Raw genomic sequence first — 25,755 nt, 5'->3', positions numbered from 1 at the left:
GAGGGGGGGTGGTCGGAAGGGAGGTGAAGGTTTAGACAGGAGAGAAAAAGATGGGCATGGAGAGGGGGGGGTGTGTCAATCCCGCGCCGACGCAGAGATTCAATGCGGGATTCCTTCCTGTTAAAAACGGTCTGTCGTCTTTTGAATGTTTTTTTCTTTTCTTTTTGTTTGTTTCGTTTCTTTTCTTTTGGGAAGATCCTAGGAAGAAGGAGGAAGAAAGGGGGGTGGCGACGTTTGTTTAGGGCCAGCTCAAGATTGGCGATCTCTTCCTATGTGCGTGCACGCTCACGTGACATGCCCTTTTGTTCCCATTGGCAAAGAAACAATGCCCTCCTTCTATTCAGAGTTTTAAGCTCCTCCTACACGAGTAGCACCCACTTCTTGGCTGACTGCCTCTCACAAGTCACATGCATCATCCTTGAACATTTTTCACAAGTGTTGCCATTAAACACGCGCCATGTTTTTTTTTTTGAATCGACCTAGTTTATTTAGAGCGTATTTTAATGCATGCATTTAGGGCACTGTTGAAGTAAAAGAAAGGTGTAATTTACCATTTGCTTAAAGTTTTGGGGTTTTCGACGCAAAAATGTTGTTGCGAGACCACTTTTTGTTATTGTTCCGTGTAATACGCTATTTTGTCCTCCCTCCAGTTGCTGTTGTTGTTGTTTTTATTTTAGCTCACACAAGGTCGGTTACTCATAAATTGGAAATGGTTGTTGTACAGGTGCGTGGGCCAACGTGGCAAAGTTAACTGGGCCATAAGCTAATATGCCGGCGTGTTTGACAGATGGGATGTGTTCCTGTTCTGTGTTTGTTGGACTACGTGGACGTCTGCGTAGACAGAATTTTCGTTTAGTATACGCAAAAAAAAAAGTAAAAACAATTCGTTTGAATTTCCGAAGCATTCAAAGGGGTTTGTTGTTCACTCATGTTTTAACTTTGTCGTCATTTTTAACAAAAATGTTAAATATGTGTATAATATATATATTCCACATTGGTCTATATCGTTATGGCTTTGCGGTTTGCAATTTGAATTTGAACTATGCGTTCAATGTTATTATCGCGTAGCCTCACGATCGACTTCTTCGGCTGGCCGCTAGATAGCATCACCAGCTAGCGAAGTGGGAAACTCTAAATCGAATGATAACATACATCCATTTTGAATAGAAATTCAATAAGAGATGACTTTGCTGGTTTGACTCTGTCTACTTTTTTTTTGCTCTTGTTTTTTTTTCCTTCAAAAATTTCTACCGATTTCGTCGTCATTTGGTCCTTGTGTCCGAGAGACCGAACAATGAAATTTAGAAAAGGGTTTTCTATTTGACGGTTGCTTTCTCGAATAAAGGTGCTGTGAGATTCTTATTTTATCAGCGTATGCTCTGAATGCGTCGCTGAAAAGGATCTATAGATCAATTTGAATAATAATGATAGCAAATCATTCAAGCTGGTCCCTCTTGCTAAAAAAAATAAATCAAAATTATAGAAAAAATCGCGAAAGCGTGCGGTTTAGTGATGCAAATAGGGTTTTTATTACTGAATAAAAGTCTATTGCTTCATTAATTTTTTGACTATGCTGAACGAGTTGTTTTTCATTTGTTATTTCTTGCGTTTGCCGAAATCAAATCCAGTTAATGAAGGGCCTTCTAGTTTGTTTTATGTTTTTCTTCTGCATCCGGTGTATTCCCCGACATGTGTAGATTTAACGAAATTTGGCGGAAGGGTATTCTACCTAAGTAATCCATAAAAACAAAATAACAATCAAATCGAATGAGACGACACAAGGGTATGTGTATGTACATTCTTTGAGTTTCGTTTGTAGTCAGAATCCACAGTGTCATGACTGTATATATTCCACGACGACGACAATGATCCCGTCATCCCTCTCTTGTCACTCGCACAAAGAGACTGGTGACGAGCACAGAGAGAGAGAGAGTAGAGAGAGAGGTGAAGAAAACGCTGTTAAAAAGACATCCCTGGTATGATTTTGAATTTCCAGTTACGTATAGAAGTTGGTTGCATTCCAGAGGACTTGCCCTGTGTTGTGCTCCCTTCTTAGTTCATTCAAAAATAACACCGTTGCTGTTACTACATTGAGTCAACACTTACGAACCCTCGGTCTCCTCCTCTTGTATAGCTGTTGACTTTTAATTGAGATCATTTTCCCGCCCTTCTCGTCTTGTATACGCTTTTCAAAAACTCTAGGATTTTTCAATGTCCCATTAGTTACAGTCTTTCGTTTTTCATCCAGGATGAATAGAAAGTTTGAGAAAAGAGAAAGAAAAATGGAGGAGTCTCTTCCTGTCATTTCTCTCTTGTCTCTCTGTCACATTTTGTTGCCGTCATAGCTCTGCCACTGTGTGGAGCTAGCTGCTTTTAGGAGAGGAAGTGTGGAAGAAGTTGTCACTTTTCCCGGACACATCTTTCCCTTTATCTTTTGTTTCCCTCCCATTTTTCTATTTTTTCCCCCTTTTCTTTGCTCGTTGGTCGTCAAAGTCATCGTCTTCTTCTTCCATCCATGTCTCTCATTATATTTTCCTTCTTATACGTAAGGGGGCTGGTTGTTTCGCTCTTCCCAGAAATCAAGTGTCTTTAACAGCAACCAGGCACACTTGAGTTTTCCCGAAGAAAGAAAAGGAGAGTCTTCCATGACAATAGTTTTGGAACAGCGAACAAAAATAAGCATTGCCGAAACGTAGCTCCTTTCTTTTGGGCGATGTCCATCCTAGGAATCTTCTTGTTTTCTTTTATCCTTGGAGGGACTGTTAGGAAGACAAGAAGGAGAAGAAAGCAGCAGCGTCACCCAATCTGTAACAACACTGTCGAAATCCCATTTTCTGCCTAATCCGTCTAAAAATATCCCAAATTCTATATTCAAAGAGTGACAAGAACAATTGATGCTTCAAACGCGAAAGTATTTCAGAAATTGAATCCGCTCTGGCGCACACTAGTTGTATTGTACCCGTCGTCTACTAGTATTTTTCAAAATTTTGTTCTGCTACGGTTTTGTAAATTCCTTTTGATTGCGTACCCTTTTAACTTGAATCGAAATAAAAACAACGCAACTACAATCGCCCCCCAAGATACAGAGAACGCCCTTAAATATTGACGAGGATTGTTTTTACTATTTGTAGTCATTTTTACCGTGGGCAGTTCAATCAGTGGCCTGCATAAGCTAATCATAAACAATCGAACGAAAGTTTTAATTTTTCCTCTTGTTCCAGTCTTTTTATTTTTGTCGAGTAGAAAAAGACGACAAAGATGTTGGACGGGGTGAAATGTGTTTTTGTTGTTGTTTTGTTTTCCAACTGAAGGTTTTTCTCATTGACGGAGTAGCGATCAACTTAACGAAGTATTGTGCAATTGTAAAGGGCCGTTGAAAAGGAGGTCGATACGTTAGTGCTACTTTCACAGTGAGAAAGAAGAAATTGGGCATCATTTGAAGAAGAAAAAAACAAGATTGTTTTTTGCAATGACATCCTCTCGTTCTCGCCTTTTCATACTTACTTCTAAAACAGCCTTTTGTTGAAGTAACAAGTTGTCATCCTTTTTCTTTTCGGCAAGTCATGACTCTCTTTCTCACCTTTATTTTGAGCTCCCGGACGAGCGAAAATTTTCATTTCTTTTAAATATTTGTTTTCATATGCATTTGTGATTTCGTCGTGTATACTACCTCATAGGTAGGCTATAGTCAACGTACGTCGAGCAAAGGCAGCAGGTTCACACCTGTGATAACACGCATGCATCGATGCTTTGATGCTTCCTTAAATGTTTTATCATTTCCAACCAAAAAAGAATTATTGTGAGACTTGTACTACCGGCTTCTATACAAGTCCTCCGGCTCGTTACGCTTTATTGTCCTTCTCTGCATATTGTTCTTTCCTACTGTTACGGATGGTAGTAGCATCACTACCAGTAGTAGTGGTAAGAAAATGTTATTCTCATTTTTCAACTGTCTCGGTTCTTTCTGAAAAGAAAAATACTCTGGTCTGTATTTGGTTAGGCCCTTATATTTCGGTTCGGATTTCTTACACTACATGCAATTGTTTCACGTATGGTGTCAGCCATAGTCTCACTGTAATATGGCAAATTTGCTACGCGCTTTGCTAATCAAATGTAAAAGGAAGTGAGAGAAAGGAAAAATTTGGGCGATTCGTTTCGCACTTGATCGACATCTTTTTCATTTCCCGTTGTTATTGTTGTTTTTGTATTATTGTAATAAGAGAATCTCTTCGTCATTGCAGCCAACCTCAAATTTGACTCGTTGCTTTGTCCTCGGCCAGTCTCAGTGTCTCTTTTTAGGAAGCGAATCTAATTAGTTGTTTTGGAGTAGCCACGAAACAGATCCGCAATGAGGAATAAAGCGAGTCGTACACAGGCAACTGTGGTGGTGGTAATTCACAGCGAAACGTTGAAAAGGTCGACAGAAATTGAAGCCAGTTTTTGTTGTGCGAGGTGGTAAGCGGCTCCAATTTTGCCCCGTTCAGCGACTCCTGCTGTGAGAAAAGGCAATAATAGACAAGCAAAAAAGAGAAAAGAAGGAAGGAAAATAAAAGTACCATTGCAAGGATTCATAATAAACAGCACTACGCGTACTGTATATATTCAGCCCCCCATTTTGTTTTGTTGTATTGAAAGTTAAAAAGAAAAAAAAAGGAAGATTCTTCCTCACCAGCTAGTGACACAAAAGAGGGCGTTTCGTTTGCAAAAGAGATTGTCACGCTCGAAGCGATGCTCTTTTGCTGCATGCTGGATCTTTTTGGGATGTCGAGGCCCATCAGGTGCCTAGAAAACTTCTCTCGCTCGTTTTTTTTTTCTTCTTCTTCTGTGAGAAAAAGGAAGAAAAATATGCCAGCCATGACAGCATTTTCTTTCCTCCTCATCGAGTGCCAAAAGAATAGAAACCAAGGAGGAGAAATAAAGGCTACTTGTCTTCGTCAAAAGCGTCGAAACAGTCCGTCCAGTCGTGGAAAAATTTTCAACAACTCCTAGGGGGAAAAAAAGAATGGAAAAGGGAAACACGGAGTAGCTAACCGCATGTGCGTGAAAATGCAACTAGGTAAAAACACTCGATGGAACGTGAACACAAGCAACAAGAGCGATGGGTCCGTCGCACGAAAGTTGTTGTTGTTCATGCTGTCTTGTTGTTTTCTCGTCTTTTCTTTGAACGTTAACTGTGAGCGACCATTCAACCGATGACAAAAAAAAAGTTCCTCTTTTTATTGCTTACGTACCGAAGCCCTTGAAGGATTCAAGTGGTTGGTTGCCAGAAGGTACGTAGTAGTATACTACTATGATTTTTGATCTATCGACTAGCTGCTGTGTTTCCCCAAGCAGACGGATCAAAAATGAATAAAAAAACAAATTTGAGAGGTCAATGGAATAAATTCTCAGCACAGAAGCAGTTGTTGCCTGTTGTTGTAATAATAATAATGATAATGGCAATGAGTCCACTGCCAACAGCATTCATTACCTTAGCTTCTATTATGTCGCGGACCTTTTCTTCCGAATCGGTTGAAGCTCTCGATTGTTTCTCTCGCTGTTTTTGTTGTTGTCGTCGACACTTTTGTTTATTCCGTCCTATAAATATATTTTTCCCCCTTTCTGTCAGTTGCTCAAGAAGAAAAAGCCCTCCGCCCTTCTTTAAAATCAAATCAAAAGGTTGTTTTCTTCCTCATTTTTTCGTTCTTTCTTTCGTTGATGAAATGAAATGAGAAGAGAATCAAAAGATTCGTGGATGGTAAACCCCCAACTGTGCCGGCAGTCGAGAACTTTTCGAAACAATCTCGCTCGGGACAGAAGCAGTCAACTAAGAAGCAGCAGGTTTCTTTTTTTCCCATTTTTAACCTTCTCCGTCTTTTTTAAACACAAATACTTTTTCTCTTTCGCTCTTTTCAGGGTCTCCCATTGATTCCCAAAAGCTATTGTGGTCTTTTTGTTTGTTTTTTTTTAAATTTGAATCGCAAAAGAAAATAAAAGACCAAAATACTTTAAATGAAGGGAATCTATAGACTCTTGGCCCAAAAGTCTTTAGTTGGTGGTTAATGTATATTCTACTCGGTAAATGACAATAATTTCATTCGCCAAGGGAAAGGTCTCGGGGTTTCCCGTTTGGTTTCGTTTGGTTACTTTTCCTTGACTGAGGTCATGGAAGACGAATGAAATGCAATATTCAAGTCCTCATTTCTTTTGATTTACTTGAAATATCAGAGTTATTGCGTATGCCAACGAGTTCGTTGATAACTCTGATAGTCCTCTCATTTGGAATGAAAAGGTGCCTTCTGAGCGCGAAAGAGAAAGTTTAAACTGGAAAGTCGTCATGACATTAGCGTTTGAACATCTTTCACCAGCCTACGCTTCTTCTCGGTTGTCATGTGCACCTGAATACTATAGCCCTGCATCTCTATCTATGCCTCTCGCTTTCTCTCTCTCTCTCTCTCTCCCGCTCAATGTCTGTGTGTCTGTCCTTGTCGTCTGAGCTTTGGTTCTTTGAATGCGGCCGAGAATATAGCACGCGAAGAGAACGCCGGCAGTATGGAACTTTATTGAAATGTAAGCCGATTAGAGCCAATGAAAAGCCGACTGGCGTGTCATTGCATCTCTCTACTGTCTGTGTCGGAGGAGAGAGAGGGAGAGGAGTTGAGGGGCGCTCCTCTTTTGCCTCTGTGATGATGTGTCTGTGCGCTGGAAGATATCACGAAGGCCCTATTGTTCCCGTACGCGCACACAAAAAACGCGACTGCTTGCTGCTGCAGACAGAACACAGGGAGCCGGAAATTTCGCCCACTGCAACGGCGGGAGGAAAATCTTGTCGCGCAGCAGAGCGAAACGTTGGGGCCCTGCCACCGTACTGGTGCTGGTATTTGAATCAGCGGCTAATGGAACCTATTATGATCCGTTGCCTTCTCTGCTTAGCGCTATGTGTATATTAAGGCCTGCAATGTGTATGTGGGTGTTTGGATCTCTTGATTGTCTGTGTGCGGTGCAACGTTGAACCAAGACAATCCTGGCGAATGTCCGCCGAGAATCAACTTCCGATCTTTGATTTGTCTGCTGAAGAGATGAACGTCTCTCTCCCTCTCTCTTTCTATAAGGAGCGCACGGTGGAGAGAATGAGTGAATCATTGATCAGGATTTGATGGCGTTATGATGAATGCACGTCTGGCCTATTCAAGATTCTCTTTTTTTTATTATTATTATTACTTATTCTATTTCTTGGCGTTCTTCTTCTGGTGGGGTGTGACAGCCGTCTGGATCATTGACTGGTTTTCCATCATGGCTTGATAAAGGACGGATTACGTTGGCCGTGTATTCATCCACCAGACACAGAGACGTCACGCAGACATGGCGGAACCGGAGAAAAGCGATTGCCGCCCCTCTCGTCATCGATGGAATCTTGGTCATTCTATATAATACAGAGACTCTGTTGGCCACCATCTTTGCCAACCATGTTGGATTTTCCTTTTTTTATTCTTCTTTTTTTTTTGTCCGCCTCTCACAGATCAAATCCATATTATGGACGACGAACAAGTGTTTTCAATCGGTTTAGTTTCCCTCGCAATAAGTACAAGTGAAGCGGCCAGAGAAAAAACATCGGCTACGTTCTCACAAAGCTTGAATCTTTCGACTTTCGTCAGATGTCTTCCCTGTAATTTATTAGAAATTGATATCTAGTCCGGAATGTCTGACCCTGCTACTGCGCTCTTCCGTTTTCTTCAGCCGGAAGCTGGCGAACGGTCGCGATCTGCATACAAAAGTCATCCCACCGGATCTCTTTCTGTTTTCCATATTTCTCCTCATCCCTTTGAGTCTTTTCAGCTCTGGCCTATTGTTGTTACCGGTTGTCACTTTCCAACATATTAACAACGCCCCAATGAATCTCTTTCTCTCTCGAGGCATGTGCCCAGGCGAGGGATCTGCTGCGGATGTTTTTCTCCCCTTTCAATGATCTCCATAAAAATCTGCTCTCGATTCCAGTCCAAACTGCTGTACAACGGCAGAAAATCATTCCAGTTCTTATATTTTTATTAGGCCTCTACTGCAACTCTCATCCCTTTCAGCCCCAATCTCTTGTGTTCATACTATGTCTCTCCTCTCTTTCTCTCTCTGGCCCTGTGTTTATTCATGTTGTCGTCAACTGCGCTTCTATGTGTATAATACAGCCCATAGAGTAGCTTGCCTGCAAGGCCTTTTGATATCGGAAAAAGACATTTAACCTTTTGTCCAACCGGTAGCGTGTTGTGTACGAGAGCAGAAAGAACGGATTGTGACTATTCATTCAATCAGCTGCTGGTCCGTCCTAGACGGGAAAAAAACTGGCAACAAAGAGAAGAATGAAAGAATAAGGGTTTCTGGAAAAAAAAATCTAAAATAATGATAATAATATGGAAATAAAAGGGGAAAATTCCAGCCGGTCGTTTCCCTTTTGGCGCGTGACGCGCAGCGAAACTATGCATTTTATATATTTTCTTCTCCGTCTTCTCCATTTTCCCTCCGATATACTGTACAAACAAATTTATTGGACCGGACTGAATAATAGCAGACATAGCATATAGGCTACTGCTACTGTACAACAACAACAACAGCAGTCATCTCCTTTTTCCCCCCACAGATAAATACCTTTCTATCGAAACATTGTTCCGTTCCGCTTGTATGTACTGTCAGTCGACGCCCATGGTAACAAACGAACCCAATCCACCCTCAACAACAAAAAACAACAATCGACGAGAAAAAAAGAAGAGATTCATTCCCGACTTTTTTGTATTGTAATTTCCCGAACGATCACGCAATTTCGGTTGAGGGTTGTTATTTCATTTTAGGCTGTTGTTGTCGTTGTTGTACCGATATCAAATTTGAAGCCATCATTATTATCTAGAAAGAGGCAAACAATTGGCTTATTGTAGTCCGTATAAAATATGCTGGCAGCTTTGCTTCTCCTTTAGTTTGAATTGTCTTGGCTCCGAGTTCTCCGTAAACAATTCAATCCAAACGTCTGGAATTCTCCTCGTTTTATTGAAGGTGGTTTTTGGATATTTTTAAACAAGACCGGACACGAGTAAGAACGATTGAATTGATTTTTGTTTTGGTCTTTTTCCAACACAAAATTTCAGTCTAAATCTTTGTATTCAAAGAATTTGACCGCATTATTCTTTTCAAATGACGCGCTCAAAAAAAGTTCTGAGCCGTTCGAGCGCTTCTGCTGTTCACCTGGTTTTCCATTGCTAAAATTCTTCTTTATTATTGGAGTTTCCGGTGTGTCGTTGTCAAAGAACCGAGAAGTGTCCCCCTTGACACTGCTAGGGTACCAATTGATCCGCAGTTTTGATTGATGCAGATCATGACACTCATTTCGACCAACAACTGTTTGATCGATAGTTCCATTTTGCCATGACGGCCTCGTTTCACGTCCAATCACAACGGGAACCGCCACCGCCTCCTCCTCCTACACTACCACACCCCTTATCCGCCCTATTTTTATATAGATAAAAAAAGAAGCGAGTAAGTAGAAGTGAGCGCTGGAGTAGAAAATCGAGATGGGTCCGTTCAGTTATTGACGCGATAGACGCGATCTCTAAAAGCGGAAAACTCTTTCCATTGTGCGCTTCCCTTTGTCGCCTGTTCTTCTTTTTTTTTTTCTTTTTTCGACTCCTATCACAAAGGAAAGAAAGAGAAATAAAAAGATGGAAAACGTGTGTCTGTGTCCATCATCTCTGGATGGGGCTCACTCGCATGCAGCGTGAGTTGCCTTAATTAGCGGTGGGCCCGGTGACGAGCGCACACGGCAACAGCAGCCACACACATGCGACCGATAGACACAATAGGCGGCCGCCGCCAGTGCCCACAAAAGATTGTGAAAAGGATATGTGTGTAAGGAAAGCTGAGTTGGAGAGTGTGTGTGTGGTAGTGTGTGTGTGCTCACCCTGGTAACATCGGCCCACTGTGTCTAATATTCTCTCTCTCTCTTTCTCTGTGTGTCGTTGGCTTTTTCCTCCTTCCATACAAGTTGGCCGTCGATAAGGAGGAAGAAAGAAGCGTCAAGGCCCAGCCTAGAAAGAGAGAGAGAGGATCGTTTCCTCTTCGATCCTCGGCCACAGCGCCCAACCCACCCGTTTCCTTGTGGGGTGACGGCGAACAGCTCCGTCCCGCACAATGAAGGTGTGGACAACAATACGAAAAACCGAGGGGCTTTGGGGAGACTGTCTTTTCTATACACAGCACTGCTGTGAGCCTTTATTCTTTCTATTCTCTTTTCCATTCTCTTTTCCCTATTATAACACTGGTACACTGTATAGCGTATAGTGCGCTGTGTGATGGTCGCTAGCAGATTCATTAATTCCTTTCAAAGTTGCGGTGGCTGTCACAGCCTGTAGGTCGCTCGTTTTTTTTTTCTCTCTCTCTCTCTTGTCCGGATGGGGGGAAACTGGCCGACTCTTTCGTTCATTCTAGAGTGGCATAGAAGACGAAAATGGACGACTTAGATATAATAATGGTCAGTCTACCTTGAAGAAGAGAGTGACTCTTTGTGTCTGTCCCCTTCTCACCCATTCACGACGCCAATATAGAGAGCATTTGCTATGTATACACAATGTCCAGTTTGTGGCAAAGAATGAAACAGATAGGTGCATAGAGTTCTCAAAGAAAGAGTTTCGCTTTTCCCTTGTCATTATGACATTTTTTGTCTTTTTTCTTTATTATTTTGATTATTCTTCACTGCGTTCAATACCACAGCCGGATTTTATTAGCTTGAGGTCTTTGAGGCCCCTCCTTTCTTAATCACGGGGATACCAGCCGTAGCCAATCAATCTCATGCTCGTCGACGTCTTTATCGTCATTCCAATGTCTTTTTTTTAACTCTTTTAGTCTATTTACATTTTCGATAATAACATCTTTGTAATTGCAAATTAATCTCAACGACGTCTCTTTTTTTTGTCCGTTGTGTTTGTCTTGCGTCCATTTTCTCCGGTCTTCGTCGTTACAACAGGTGGAGGACGCGCTCGTCTATCGTGAAGAGTTCAAAATCTTCAAGTTTTCCGTTCACCTTCGCATTCGCAGCATCTTCCCGAGAATCACCTGGAAATGTATCAACATTATTAAGTATAGAACTAGCAATGGCTGACATAGCCCCCGTGTATACCGCTCAAGTTTTTCCATGAAGCTATTTTTCTATTCCTATTCCGCGGTTGAATAATTTGTGAAATCTTGTATGTGTTCTGTGCTCAAGATTGAAGCTATATTGATTGCTAGAGCGAGAAAGAAAATGAGAGAAGCAAACGTTAGGCTGCCTAGAAACGAACATGTTTATTATGAGAGAATGCGACACAAAAGAGGAAGATAGTTTCGGTTCGTTCCGGGCGTCTTCATCCATTGCAAAGTGGGCGGAAGACAACCCAAGGCAGCCGCAGCAGCAGATTCGGCAACCCAAAAGAAAGATTGAAACTACATAGAGATGTCGCAGAAGAAAGAATGAAAAGGCAAGGGAATTTTTTTTAATATTTTATTTCAAAGCTTGCGTTGAGTAAAGCTTCGAGTTGCGAAAACGGCTTGCCTCGTCTCTAGGCATAAAATAGTTTTACTTTCGCCGTGTGTGAGCTAGAACTTGACGAAAGGTTGGGTGGTGGGTATTATGTAACAAGAGAGAGAGAGAAAGGGGCTACCCTCCAAAGTAATCATGTCGCTGCATTCACACCAGATTAAGTATATTTTTTCTATTTGTGTGTGTTCCAAACGGGTAGAAAAAGGACGGTATATAATAGTATAGTATTATAGTATCTTGGCTTTTATTCAATTTTCTTCTTGTGGGGGTTCTTTTATTCGCAGCCGGTTCCTCTCGTTGTGTTGTTGTTGTCGTCGATAGAGACGAGAGAATGAGAGAGAAGTAGTGGAGAAGAAAGGACTTTGGCAGCTGCTTTTGCCCGTATAAAATAGGTGAGGACGGAGAGGAGGGGGGGGGGAGTAGAAATAGAAGTAGAAGTTGTAGTTATGGCAAGAGTGAGAAATAGAGAGAGTATACAGTGTTGAATAGTTGTCATTGTGCGGTGTCGACGCCCTGTTTAAAAGTGGCTGCCTGCCTTTTGGGAGACTTGCACAGAGACTGGGAGTTAGTGTGTGATGGCCGACTGGTGCATCAAAACAGGCAACTCTAACCAATCTACTTAGGAGGGCTTCACTTATTTCTTTTGCCTAGATTTAATTTCTTTTTTTTTTGGTTGGTGGGGTGGAGGTTTTTTTTTTCGGGGAAAAAAGCTCGTTCCTTGTTCTCATTCTCGCAATCAATCGACGTCAACTCCTTCACCTCTTTACATGTGACTGTTGTCGATGTTTATGTATTATATCACAGGTGTTGCGGGGTGATTGTTAAGTATTTTTCCGAAAATACATTTCATATTTGAATGTCATTCTTTGTGACCCGTAAAGCGACTTTTGCTGGGCTTCTCTTGAACCAAATTGCCGGCCATTGTTGTGTGATATAAATACGTAGTACGTGCTGGCGTGTTGCGCGGGTTTTCGAAAAGCCAAATAGACGCTGAATCAGCTTTTGATGGAGAAATTTTTAACGGCGGCTTTCCATCACAAAATGAATACCGTATAATATGATTTGGACGCCGAAAAATGAATGTCGGGGTTCACTGGGGTGGATTCACACCACGAATGACAATAGCCTCGGCGTAATGTCCACCTAGTTGTATACAAGGTACGTGGTTATTACTATTCCTCCCTCAGGGGAAAAAAAGAGGGATCCCGATGAAAAATGAAATAAATGGTTGACTGGCGCGTGTGTCCGTTTAAATGGAGACAGAACGAAAGGTAAAAGAGAAGACACCGAGCATTTCTGTTTTTACTGTTATTGAACTGCAGCAAACCCTACATTCAAATTATGTAGCCGTCCAAAAAAAAAGGAAGGGGGGACGTCCAGTTTTATTACCTCACAATCGTGACGGCGTGCGGATCTTCTTCTGCGTGATTTCTCTCAACTCTTTAGCCTTGTCAGCAGAGGCAGCAGCCAACTGGCCACGTGTCCAGCTCGTCATTTTCTTTTCATTTGTTATGTTGTTACGTGGTTTGCCCTTTTTTTTTACTGCACAGTATCCAAATTGCTATCATTTTGACAGAGGAGGGGAGAAACGTGCTGCACGCCGACTTCTGACGCCACACTCACATTCTGTTGTGGTGCTAGCTAAAAAGTAAAAAGTAAAAAAACACCTGGTTTATATCTCGTCATGTTCTCGTTTTTCCAGGCACACTGGGTGTCAAACGGGCCGTCATTTACTTGTCACTTGGCAAACCTGTACTTTACTCCCCGCCTGCGCTCCTCAATTTGATGTTTGTTGTCCGGTTTTGGGTCCGTTTTGCGGGCCCATTTCTCATGTCTCATGATTCCAAGACTTTTCTTTTCAAGTATTTCTCGACTATCGGAGATTTTCGGGTACGCCGTTGAGAGCCCCACGTCAGAGGATGACGCCATCGTTGGCTATTATTATTATCTTGATCTTTTTTTTATATTATTGTTCGATCTGTGAGACGTGGCTGAAAAAGGAGAAATCAGGATAACTAGACAAGCCTATCAATTGGCTTTGAATGTCAATTTCATTACCTGAATACAGTTGGTCACGCCTATTGTGGTCCAGAGTTCTGTACTCCGTGAGCGGCGCGGGAGTGCGTTATTTATATGGAGCTAAGGGCGGCTGTCGGCCGTGTGACCATTGACCAAATTTACATCAGGCATCACCTTATTGCGTGAGATTTTCCAAACGAAACGGTCGTAAAAGCTGGGTGTCGGTGGAATTCAATGCCCTTCAGAGTCGGAGCAGTTCAGCAGTGCACGGATAGACTATTCATTCGTTTTATGATATCACTCGGAAATTCGTGCGCTGGGCACAAGGAATCTGACGGTGAAACCGATTTTTCGAGGGGAGTTTTTCCCCCCGTATTTTTGATTATTTACGATTACGATTTTTAGTCAACATTCGGCGGGCTCTTCTTGGCCTTTTTCGTCGTTTAAAATGCTCCGTCATACGTATGTCTACTCACCTTTTTCCCCCAAAGTCCTCCGGCTCGCGTGTTTCGTCACAATTCATTATTGGTCACACAGCCAACACAACCACCAGCTCTCGTTTTGATACTCGAGTGTGTAGCGCTTGACTGAGGAGGAGTAAAACAGCCGTGAAAGGAATCAAAAGAAGGGCAGATAAAAGAAGGTTAGAAGAGGTTGAAGTTCGAGCTCATTCAGAAAATTGGACAAAAAGTTCTGTAGAAAAAAGGGAGTTTTCTTTCTTGATAGACTAGGCCTGAATGGCTGAACTCTTTAAAAGCGTTTTTCACCCTTTTTCTGTTTCCTATTCAATTCCACAACAGCTGTGAAAAAAGAAAGGGTTAAGAATCTTTTCTCTCCGTGTATATACAGTACACCTTTTTTTTTTGTTGCTGTCTTTCGTTTTTACTTCATCCCCTTCCGTGTGCATTATGTGTGTTTGCTATGTGTGTGGAAAGAGAGGTGCCCACCCATGGCTAAACTGAGAAAAGAGAGTAGCCGGAACTTGGCACTCTAGCTGGGCTACCGCACTCCATTGACGATGGGTCACGATGGTTGGTGCTAGTGGTAGGATGGCTACCGATCCGTCACACTAGACAACTCTTAAACACGCTGAATACACATCAAGAGCGAGAATGGTATTCACTATCTCACTAGATATACAGTACACAACAGTACAGTATACTGTATCCATACATATATATATATATAACGCGCCTGTGTGTAGCCTATACTAAGAGAGAGAGAGAGAGGACACCATCCCCTCTCTTTGCTGTCAGAGTGTCAATGGTTCCGGGGGTGTAAAGGAAGTTAGAGTGTTGACGCTTTTTCAGAAGGGTACCATCTTCGCTTTTCATTCTTCTCCATCATAGCCGTCGCCGTCTTCTTCCTCTTTTTCCTTTTTGTACAAATACAGTCGGAGTAAAAAGGAAGAAGAAAAGGATGAATGAACCAGAAATGGTTCGAGACCCCCCTACACGATCCATTATGCTGCCTATCTTGCAAATGGTGCGACATTCCTATTTAAAGATGATGATCCACTTGATACGACATTCTTTGATGGTGATGGGATGTTACACAGTACACGCCAGATAGTTTCAATGTGCCCGCCATTCGAGACGACTAATACATAAGCTGAAACAGGATCTCGTTTCCTTGTTGCGTATAAAACAGTTTTGGTGGATTGTAACTACCGCCGTACAATCTCTAACGGACAAAATTTCATTTAAACCTCTTTTGATTCGGCTTTTTTTTATTATTATTATTTTCTGGCCTATTAGTATAAAGCCCCCGAATGGCCTCCGTTTTTTTCTCTTTTGAGCAACAGTTGATGTGGGCCATAACGCACGCATGGCAGTTATATGTATACACATCTCTTGTCTCATTATTCATTTTTTTTTTTCAATGGATTACTGCTCCTGCTTTTGCTGCCGTATAAGCCACGGTGAAAAGAAATGAAAAGAAGAAGAGGGATGTTTGTGTCCTAATGAGGTTCTTAAAGTGTCAGCCAGGATGACGGCCGATCTTTTCATTGGCGACGTCGTCAAGATCGTGTTGTTAATGATACGGCGAATAAACGGACCCGTGTCTGACTGTGTGGACGTGTTTAAACTCTTGTGGCCTTTTCTTTGGATTTCGATTAACAGTGTATTTCTCTCCCCGTATCTTTTCTTTCCATTGAGAGGCAAAGGATCTCTTTCTGAACTTGTTGACGTTAACGAAACACAACACAAGTATAGGCTAGTATAATAATATAAGGGGCTGTACAACGGCAGGTATTCAATTAAAGGAGACGAGAGACATTCTCAAATCAAGACGGAATGAAAATTCACGACAAGGGGAGGGAGGATCAACAACCAGACAATATAATTGAATAGTGAGAATGTGTTTTACAAATTACAAAAACCTCCCGGGGTATAGTCGAACGAATTGTTTTTTTTTTGCTAGTAATAATAAGTGGATTTGTGTGCGGTGTTCTTGTCGCCTAAGGATTCTTTTTTTTTATATTTGATATAACAATCAATGCAAAGAAAACAAACACGTGAATTGAAACAGGAAAATGGTTGCAATTGCAAATGAATTCAAGCAATAATAATAAGAAAAAAAGTGGCAAATCAAACGGCATTATCAATTTGAGACTATAATAGCAAAACAATAGGAATATCGGGTCGTAGCACAACCAGCCAAAAATAAAGATGGAGGGAGGAGACGACATGAAACATTTGAAAATCACAATTCAAGAGAGAAAACAAGTTGAACATTTTCACGCTTGCCAAATACAACGGAAGGAAAACATATCGCGAGGAACGTTGATGCTGTGGTTTTTATCCGGGGTAAAACAGACAGTTCAGGTTATTTTTAAATTTTTTTTTTTTTTTTTTTTTTTTAACTTATTTGAAGACGACAAAAGCGCAAATAACATCAAGCCGTGGCGTGTGTGTTTTTTTTTTCCCTTATTTCTTAAATTAAATAACAACTCAAATAAGGTGAAAAAGTTAGTAGAGCGTGATCCGGCAGCTACTTACTCGCTACCTGTTGCGGGGTGTAGTACATACATTCCAGGAAAAATACATGGGGTGTGGCAGGGAGGTGGACCAGAGTCATTCAGAGTTAATTACTTCATTTTGTTTTTTGTTTTTTTTGTGTGTGTGTTGGGAGACAAACTTTATGACATGAATCACAGATATTAGAATTGTGTTTTCTTTTGTTCGGGGATCGAAGAATGAGAAGAAGCAGATGGGAGGTGTGTCTCTTAAGGTTTCAAACTAAAGACGCCTTTAATCTCTTTTTTTCATTATCTTCTAATGATTTCTTGGAATTCGAATCAATGGGAAACACTCCAACCGTCAAATAATGGAAACAATTCTACTTACAGGCTATTGTAGCAAAGATTTTTTTTCTTGTCGACACAATAACAACAACAAAAATGAAATTTCTGTGCTGAATCATGTCGTAACGCGACACAGTAATTTGACAGGTAAAGTGTGGGGAATCATTTTTCCTTTTCTTTTCTCTCTTTCCCAAAATCTACTTTAGAAAATGACGGGTAATGGCCGTCTGTACTCGCCAGGTGATGGGTAGGTTCCGGTAGGCGGGGCGTATTGCGATAACGATAGGGGAACGATGCCCGAAAGGGCCACCGCCGCTGCCGCTCCATTGGCTACTGAATTACTTGCCGCCTGTCCGGCCGCGGCCGCCGCAGCCGCTTGACTGTAGTAGCTGGCCAAAGCCGTTGGGTTGGAGAATGGAGAGCTGGATGAGTGGATGCCGGATGGCGAAGATCCATCGGAACGTTCACCTTTGACGGTGGCTGAGCCGTCCATCGATCCGTTGCCGCCAGAGCCTTCGGAGTTGCTGCTGCTGTTGTGCTGGTCATGCTGGGCACCCTTGCTTTCTCCGTAAATCGACTTGGCTGCAGCGTCCATATAGGCCCGTTGGACTTCGGCGGCGTAGTTCTTGGAATCCATGTACAGCTTGGCCGTCTCCAGGTAGGCCTTGGCTGCGGCGGAATTTTCGCTGTTGCCGCCATTCTCCGAATAACTCTTGTTGTTGTTACTGCTCTGATAGTTGGTGCCGTCGCTGGCTTTGCCTCCGCTCAGCTCTGGCAAAAAGGTCAAATTCTTCTGGGAACCTCCCTCATTGCTGCTTCCGCTCGTGTTGAATCCTTTACCGGACGATTCCAGGTACTTGGCGGCAGCCGCAGCTGTCACAGGATCCACCGATCCTGCGCTGTGGCCGTAAAGGTGCTGATGGCCAGCCATGTAACCGGCAGCGGCGCGATATTTCTCTGCTTCAGCCGAGTAGCGATCCAGCGATGAACCAACCTAAACGAGTAAGTCATTCATTTTAGCTTTTGATTTACCATAGTCAAGTAGAAGGAAGGAGAATGGATTGGTGGGCATCAAATAGGCCTGTTTTTTTTTGTGGGGGGATTTTTACCTGCTGAGAATTCGAGTTGGCCAAACCGGCGATGGCATTCTGTTGGGCGGCAGCAGCAGCTGCAGCGGCGGCCATGCTAGCAGCGCTCAATGAGCTGTAGGCAGCTGCAGCATTGGGGTAGTACGAGTTCATTTGCGACATTGGATTAGCCATACCTGGAATATTCATAATGAAATTGATTAATTGCAATTCTGACAAAATTGCAGTTTTCAATGTTGTTCTTACCGGCTCGGAGCGCATCCATTGAGACGGATGGATAGGGTAGAGAGTAAGGGTAGCCATCTTTGCGGAGTGTCTTGGGCTTGCGACGGGGTCGGTACTTGTAATCGGGGTGCTCCTTCATGTGTTGGGCTCTGAGTCGCTTGGCCTCGTCGATGAACGGCCTTTTCTCGTCCTCGGTCAACAATTTCCATTCCGCACCTTTTTTTTTTCAATGAAAAGAAAAACGGTTCGATTATAGAAACGCCTTTTATACACAAATAGGAAGATGCCTTTGATCGGCATTTGATTATCGAATGAGATAAGAGTTCATAAAACTGGCATTGATCGCGTCTCATTTGATGGATGTTGTGTGCCCGTATGAATAATATCGAACGGTATGTCTAATGTGCACACAATCTAGTCCTGTCGATGATTGATCCACCGAGATTGAAACACCCTCCATTGTGCCGGAGCTCAAGGCGCATAATGTACAGAGTTCGTCAATAGGGAAATAATATGATATAAATGTACTGTACTAAGTAACGAACCCTCCATACGGTCGCCTCACCCCTCGTTCGTCCCCCCCCCCCATTTTTTTTAAAGAGTACAGTCGCATCCCACAATAGGAAACGTAACAATCCAGCGGATTATAGATGAATCCGACGCTTCACGAATTATCCGCGGGAAAATGCGAAAGGAATGAAAAGAAAAGAGAGGGTTGGCTGCCAGGATTTACCGAGAGAGAGACGGACAGCTGCTTGTTGTTTGCACAGTATAATGAAACGAGCCGACCGCTGAATATATATCACCGCCACCAACCCTCCTCTTCTTACTCCTCCACTTCTTTTGTCAACGTTTCGAAAGAAGAAAAAAAAAGGAGGATGGCGCATAAGATTTAGTTTGTCAGGGGAATGAAAAAAAATAAAATCCTCAAAATGGGAAAGAAAGAAAAAATCAGTGATAACAAAACACAAAATAAAAAATGACTGGATAGAAAATGGATATTGAAAGAGGAGGCATATTGTCCTCGGCGCCTTGTTTAAACACGTCGGCCCTGTCAGTGACAGAAATAACGTCGCCTAGCTCACAGTGTACACTCAACCATCGCTTCTCTTTTCTCCTCCTTTATCCACAATCAAATCACAAATAATATGGAAAAAAAAAGAGAGAAATGAAAAAGAATCCCACCCAAATGGATTCGATTGAAAAAGAAGGGGAAAAAAACGTTATCTCAAATTGACTGCTGTCAGGAAGAAGAAGTCTATCTATACGGGGGGTGTGTGTTAACCAGGGACCTCTTTAGAAAGGAGAGAGAAGAGAGAGAGAGAGAAAAAAAGGAGCACCCAAGAGTTTTCCCGAGTTGCCTCTCCTTTTGTGGTTTATTCAAATTGACTTTTTCGAGATGATGGAAAAGAGGAAAAAGTTGAATTGATTATAACAATTTTTCCTTTTTTTTTTCTTTTTTTGTCGCGTGTTGGATATATAAGAAATTGGTATGAACTTACCGAGTCGTTTAGAAATTTCCGAGTTGTGCATTTTGGGATTGTCCTGGGCGATTTTGCGGCGCTGCAGACGCGACCAGACCATGAAGGCGTTCATGGGTCGCTTGATGTGATCCTCGCTGTTCTTTCCGTTGCCGCAACCCGTTTTATTGCCGCCGCCCACGCCCATCGTCATGCCAGCAACCATCGATTGCTGGTGATGGATCATGGAAGAGCCGGAGCTCATCGAGAGCGCTCCGATCGAGTGATCGCGCAACGGCTGACCCTGTTGATGGTGCGGGATCGGAGAGCTGGATGGCGACGATTCGGGCGATGACGGCACAGAGTTGAGGACGTTGCCGACGTGATGCTGCGCAGCTGACGGGTGATGATGCGGCTGATGGACGCCGACTGGGCCGAAAGCCGCAAAATGATGGGCGGCAGCCGCGTGTTGATGGGCCAAAGAGCTCTGCATCATGTGATGGTTGCGGACCAGTTGTTGGCTCTGTTGATGTTGCAAGTGGCTTTGCTGCTGCTGCTGCTGGTGATGTTGTTGCTGTTGTTGCTGCTGCTGCTGTTGTTGCTGGTGGTGGTGTTGTTGCTGTTGCTGCTGTTGGTGGTGATAGGCCGCCACCTGGGCCGCCAGGCTCGGCGATGACATGGACGCATTCATGGCGTTCAACCGATCCAGAGCGCTCGACAATCCAAACGGTGATCCTTCGTCGCACATGGCCGTCAGTTGTCTGCCTTTTTTTTTATTCCTTTTTCTTTCTGTAATTTTTTTACGAACAAGTAAAATTTAAGTTTAAACCACCGCGAAGTTCTAGGCATTTCAACGGTAACAAAAGAAAAGAAAAAAAAGGATGAAAGAGGGAGGTAAAAAGAAAAATCAAACATCCGTAACGTATCATCGTTAATTTTCTTTAACTGTGTGACAGCAATTGAGAGAAACCGCAGCAGGGCCCTCACTCCTCTTCTTCTTCTTCTTCTTCTTCAAGTTGTATTTATATTACGCAAAGTGAAGGATGGTGTGGTCAGAGAAAAGGCTAAAGCGAAGGATGTGATGTGGGTACACCTACTGTACACGATCGGTGTACACGAAACATCCCCCCCCCCCCGAAAAGTCTAAAATAACCACATGAGAAAAGAGTCAAGTCTTATTGTATGCGACGCGGGCTGCCGATGTTATACATATACCGGCGCCTCCAGGTGTCTTTCAAAGCTTGTTAGAGAAAAATGAAGAGGAACGGTCGGCAACTACCGGCTAATTAGAAAGAGAGAGAAAAGAGGCTCTCTCGTCGGCGTCGTTACGTTAGACAAACAACACGAATAGGCGTGGTTGCTACATGCGGCTGTACACTGTACGTCAAGATATATATATATATATATATATACTACACTACTATACATATCCCCACCATTTTATTTTTTTTCTCGGATCGTGTTTCTCTGTTTCAACTGTATTATGTGTATCTGTCTGAACAATTCTTCTTTCTTTAGCGCTCTGCATATTTATGATTTTATTTCGGTCTCTTTTCTTTCCCCCTTTTTTTTAACAGTTTTGGACCTTGTCGATTTCTTCCAACCGAACAGGACGCCGCCGTCGTTAATTTCTCTCAACCGTGTCTTTTCTCCACTTTTCTTTACACCTTTAAACTTCTCGTCTGACCTGAGAGACATGGACCCCAGAACCCCCGCTAGTAACAACTCACCCGGAATGGATGTCACAAGTAAATTACGTAAACATGTTTTTCGAATCCTTTTTTTTTTTACCTTAATTTGTTGGCGAGGTGGTTGTTGTTGTTGTTGCGTCGGAAGTTGAGCAGGGCACTTGTTCACTCACTTTTTGTTTTCTTAGTTTAACTAATTGTTAATGTTTTCCGATCAAAGTTTTGTTTGCTCACTCGAGAAATTCACTTGCCGGTTAACTGGACAGCACTCGAATGTCGTTTGCAATAAGTTGACAATTCAATCAAGTTGAAGAGTAGATTGAGACCCGTGTTTGTTTGCGCCTGTCGAGTGTGTGTGTGTGTAGCAGGAGGGAGCGATAGAGAGAGAGAGAGCTGGCAGTCTATTATAAAAGAGAGAGAGAGAGAGCGATCTAGCACACGAACACACCAGACGGGCTGCTGTGGATGTAGTGAGAGAAAAAGGACGACGAAAAGCGATGGCCGTTTCCGTTGGGGTATATACCCACAGCGCTCTCTATACCCTCCCTGTTTCCCTCCTCTCCTGTTTGAGTGTAGGTGTAGGAGGAGGAGGAGGAGAAGAAAAAGGGCGGCAGCGCAGAACCGAGACTCTTCGTCCAATCAGAACCATCCGGATAGGTTAGAAGGAGTCGGAGCGAACGAGACGGATGAGGGAGAGAAAAAGGGACGTCCTCAAGGAGCGCCTCGTATGAATTTCTTTTCTTTTTTCCCCTTCTTCTTCTTCCTCTTCTTCTTCTTCCCCCTTTTTTTTCTCTTTAGTTATTCTTATCCCGTACAGTAGACGAGGCTTTTCACGAAACGACTTGGCACCGCCCACTTTCTTTTCAAACAACGCCCTCGTATATTCTCCCTTGTTCTCGTCTTCTCTCTCCCTCTGTGTTTAACCTTTTGATTCACGGAGAAATTCATTCCCAGCTCTTGTTGGCCGTGCACAGTCAAAGATTCTCATCAATTACATAAGTTGACAATGGCATAACTTCAAACGAGTCGAGATGTGCAGTCTCGAGCCAATCTTGTTAGAAGAAGCGAACACTGTTTTTAGCCAGCCTAGTTTTCCTACGCTGACATTTTGTTTGTCGTTACAGTTTACTGTAATTCAATTGAAATTAGGGCGGTTCCCTGCGCTCTGTGTGTAAAATGAGAGATGGAAAAATATTGGATAGAAGAGACGAAAGGTGTTTTTGTAACAGAGAAGAGGTCGTAACCCCCAACTGGGATTCTTCTTTTATTTCCGTACAGTCGGCCTTTAGAGGAACCCCGACAGTTAAAGAGACAGATAATAGGAAGGGAAAAGAATACATGTATGTATGCGTGTTAAAAAAAAGGAGAATCGAGAAGAAGAAAAAGAAAATAAGAATGAAGTTGGCCGGAAGTTGACATTCCTCTGGACACAATAGGAATACAGTAGAAGCGGCAGCCATAATACGAGTCTATACAGTTGTGTTGGGTATTTGTCACACACAATTTCTTCTTATTTCATTTCGAAATTCGTTTTATTCGTTTCCACCGCCTCCTGAATTCCGAACTTCTGCATGATCGGTTTTGACACTTCTGTGCCGCAATACCATCCGCGGCCGTTTGATTCGCGCTGGCCAATAATCCCGTACAATGTCGTATACGTGTATATATGGCCAGTGATTCTGGTGTTCTCTTAACGACGTCATCCGTGTCAAAGACACAATCCAAATGATAATGCGCAACTTGTAAAAATCTTGCGTGTAATAATCAACAATTTCTTATCTTTGCATACAAATTTTTTTAGAGGGGAACTTTTATTTATTGACTTTTGGCATTATCCGGTCCTAAACTTTTTTTTTCTATTCATTTGGCGTGCATAACGAGACTTGACGATGCTAAGCCGTCTATTATACACTCGTCTACTATACACTGGCCTATCTGATTGCTGTGACGGAACAGTCTAGAGGTAGAACCGTCACATTGAAAGGGTTTTTTTTTTTTTTTGGAAAGGAAAAAAAAAAAAAAAAAAAAAACTTTTTATTCTTCGCGTCAATGCTGTGATCCGCCTGCTCCAAATGAGAATAGTTACTTTTTTCCTGTCTTTTGTTTGTTTCAACATTTTGAAAGCGTCGAGTGAACATTGAACAGGTTGGCGGGCGGGCTAAGGACATTTGGGTTGTAACTACTTTTCGAAGGAAGAAAAAAAAAGACACTCACACACACACACACACAGAGTCGGCCCGGGGATTTTTCTGAGTGAAACGAAATGAAGAATAAGAAGAAGAAAAAAAAAGCAATAAGAGAAAAACGAACGAGAACGAAGGGGGTTGGCGGAGGGGAAGTTGTGGCTGCCTCTTAGTCATTAGTTAATTAAAAAGCCGCCGTCTTCTTCTTCTTCTTCCTTTTCTTGTCCTGTTGTTCTCCTCCTGTTTTTGTTGGGCGCCTTCAGTTCGTGCGCGGCCGCCCTACTGCTAATGAGAGACTTCTTACGTGTGTATCTAATACTTCCCGACCGAAAGGGAAGAAAAACAGTTCTTCTCCTCTTGTTGCGAACAGCATAGACTCACGGTACAATGCCAACAACAGCAACACACGTCGTATATATTTCTCTCTCTCTCTCTCTCTCTTTCATTGGAGGGCTCTTTTGTGTCCTTTTACCGTGAAGATCTATACCTATGCGCGTACAATCGACTCGAGAATGGGAAAAAAAAGAAACCCTGTACTTTGTAATGTCGGATCCGAAATGTAAGCGCATAGTACTACTCCACACCGTGTGCGCTGCTCACTCAATTTACATAAGTGCATTTCTACACGGCACAAGGCTCTTCCTTTTTTCCCGAAATAAGTAATGACTAGCTACATCCGCGTTGTTACGTTCACTTTATTAAGTCGCCCGTCATACATCGGCCCCGGCTGGGAACCACGCCGTTCATTGTTTACTCGCCGATTCATGTGTTTAGAGACATTTCTTTTCTTTTCCCAAATTTCAAGTTGTATTGATTGATTGATTTTTAAACCCCGATTTCGTGTCACTGCTTTTCTTGGATTCGTCATCCGAAGAGCTTTGGGTATTATGGGGATAATGCGCATAAATATGTGTGCGAGGGTTTTCCAGGCCTCGCAAGTGACCTCGATCCAACCTGCTGCTGGTCGTGCGCTTAATAATATTTGATCGACGAAATAAATCTCTCGTCTTTATCCTTGGATCGATTTACATCTTCCAATCCCTCCTTCCCTCCCCTACTTTCGTAATAGATTTTAGATGGTGTCAGAAGGATTTCCCTGGTGGTGGTAATAAATAATCTTCGGCTCGTCGATCTAAACAAACAAGGTTATTATTACGGAAGTTGCACGTAATAATAATAAAAACACCTTAAATATTTACACGTCACTTCTCTCTGCCCCCGATTGGCGTAATGTTTTCGCTCTTGTTTTTCATTCCAATCGAATCCGTCTCATTGTATTAGTATTGTGATATTCACACTTTCACAACTAACTGCCGATATTTTCGGGGGGATTTCCAAGTGTCCTCGTCGCAGCTGGAGGTTGGGTGGGTCCCCTTGACCAGCCCTTAAGTTTTTATTTTTTTTTCTTTCCCGAATCTTCTTTCTCCTTTTTCTCTTTCACAAATCTCAACGGAAATGACTTCAGGTGCGAAACAAAAGGGCGAAGGTCTATACTACACATAGCCAAAGGTCGAAACAGGAGAGACACCAGGGCACACAGTTCTTTTTTTTTTGTCCATTCTTTTTCCCCCTTTCCATTTTTCGGTCAAAGGGAGAAGAGAGGGAGGTTTCGTTTCTTTTTACCTTATTTTCTATATCCAGGGCTTTTACAAATGGAACTAAAGAGAGAGAGAGAGAGAGAAAGAGACGAACAAAATAAAAAGGTGTCAAATCCTCTGAGAGAGATTAAGAAGCGCTGGATAGAGAGGAAAACATTTTCAACTGGGGAGGATGTAAACTACGTATAGCCCAGTGCCCAGCAGCTCGGCTGGGGTGTCGCGCGCGCGAGCCGAAGGATCGGCCGGTGTCTTATCGCCATCGAAACCGCGGCAAAATCATTAAGAGCTTCTTCTTTTTTTTCTTTTTCATTTCATTTTTATTTGTGAGAAGAAGAAAGCAAAGCAAAGCGGTTGTCTCATAAAGATTGAAACTGGACGATAAAAGAAATATGCATACACACTCCCAGTCAACCCCCAATGTCCTATGAACACTTTTTTTTTGCGCTGATGTGGCCGGCAAATGGAAATGGGTTTCCTTTTTTTTTTGCCTTCCTTGTCTGAGAGATGTTTGATGGTTTTTTTGCGATGCCGCATCACAGAGAGACAGAGAGAGTGGCCACAAAGTCCTTCCAACTCGGATTATTACCTGATGCGTGTACTGTTGTTGTTGTGTTACCTCCTTCTTCTTCTGGCCAGAGACATTAGTGACGGAAAAGA

The 25,755-nt window shown here is 42.6% G+C and overlaps 2 protein-coding genes across 12 annotated transcripts in view; one reads left to right on the top strand and one right to left on the bottom strand.

Moving 5' to 3' along the window:
* LOC124188385 (peroxisome biogenesis factor 1-like) overlaps positions 1-25,755 on the top strand; it is a 91,211-nt gene that overhangs the window by 16,240 nt on the left and 49,216 nt on the right. For 5 of the 11 annotated variants that reach the window (XM_046580974.1, XM_046580976.1, XM_046580968.1 and 2 more), the window contains exons 20-22: positions 17,063-17,514; positions 17,594-17,858; positions 21,207-21,377. The gene's annotated coding sequence lies outside the window, so the exon portion shown is untranslated. Of the gene's footprint in view, positions 1-724; positions 998-7,243; positions 8,298-10,978; positions 12,391-17,062; positions 17,515-17,593; positions 17,859-21,206; positions 21,387-25,755 lie in introns of those variants that run through there. The other 6 variants (XM_046580970.1, XM_046580975.1, XM_046580971.1 and 3 more) reach the window with 5 other exon arrangements.
* On the bottom strand, positions 16,480-21,870 carry LOC124188387 (transcription factor SOX-1-like). The gene is made up of 5 exons (XM_046580980.1): positions 21,421-21,870; positions 19,672-20,418; positions 18,191-18,385; positions 17,966-18,120; positions 16,480-17,850 (listed from the first exon to the last, which is right to left on the bottom strand). Exons 2-5 carry the CDS (start codon positions 20,375-20,377, stop codon positions 17,059-17,061), a joined length of 1,848 nt encoding a protein of 615 aa, XP_046436936.1. The 5' UTR covers positions 20,378-20,418; positions 21,421-21,870; the 3' UTR covers positions 16,480-17,058.

Source organism: Daphnia pulex, chromosome 2 (assembly GCF_021134715.1).
Source record: "Daphnia pulex isolate KAP4 chromosome 2, ASM2113471v1".
Lineage (NCBI taxonomy): Eukaryota > Metazoa > Arthropoda > Branchiopoda > Diplostraca > Daphniidae > Daphnia > Daphnia pulex.
This window is presented reverse-complemented; position numbering and strand designations above follow the sequence as displayed.

Excerpts from the sequence above, each read along its gene's own strand:
- LOC124188387 (XM_046580980.1), bottom strand. The coding sequence starts at position 20,377 with ATGTGCGACGAAGGATCACCGTTTGGATTGTCGAGCGCTCTGGATCGG. Across the intron at positions 18,121-18,190 it reads AATGGATGCGCTCCGAGCCG|GTATGGCTAATCCAATGTCG; the intron begins GTAAGAACAACA and ends TGAATATTCCAG. Across the intron at positions 17,851-17,965 it reads CCAACTCGAATTCTCAGCAG|GTTGGTTCATCGCTGGATCG; the intron begins GTAAAAATCCCC and ends TTACTCGTTTAG.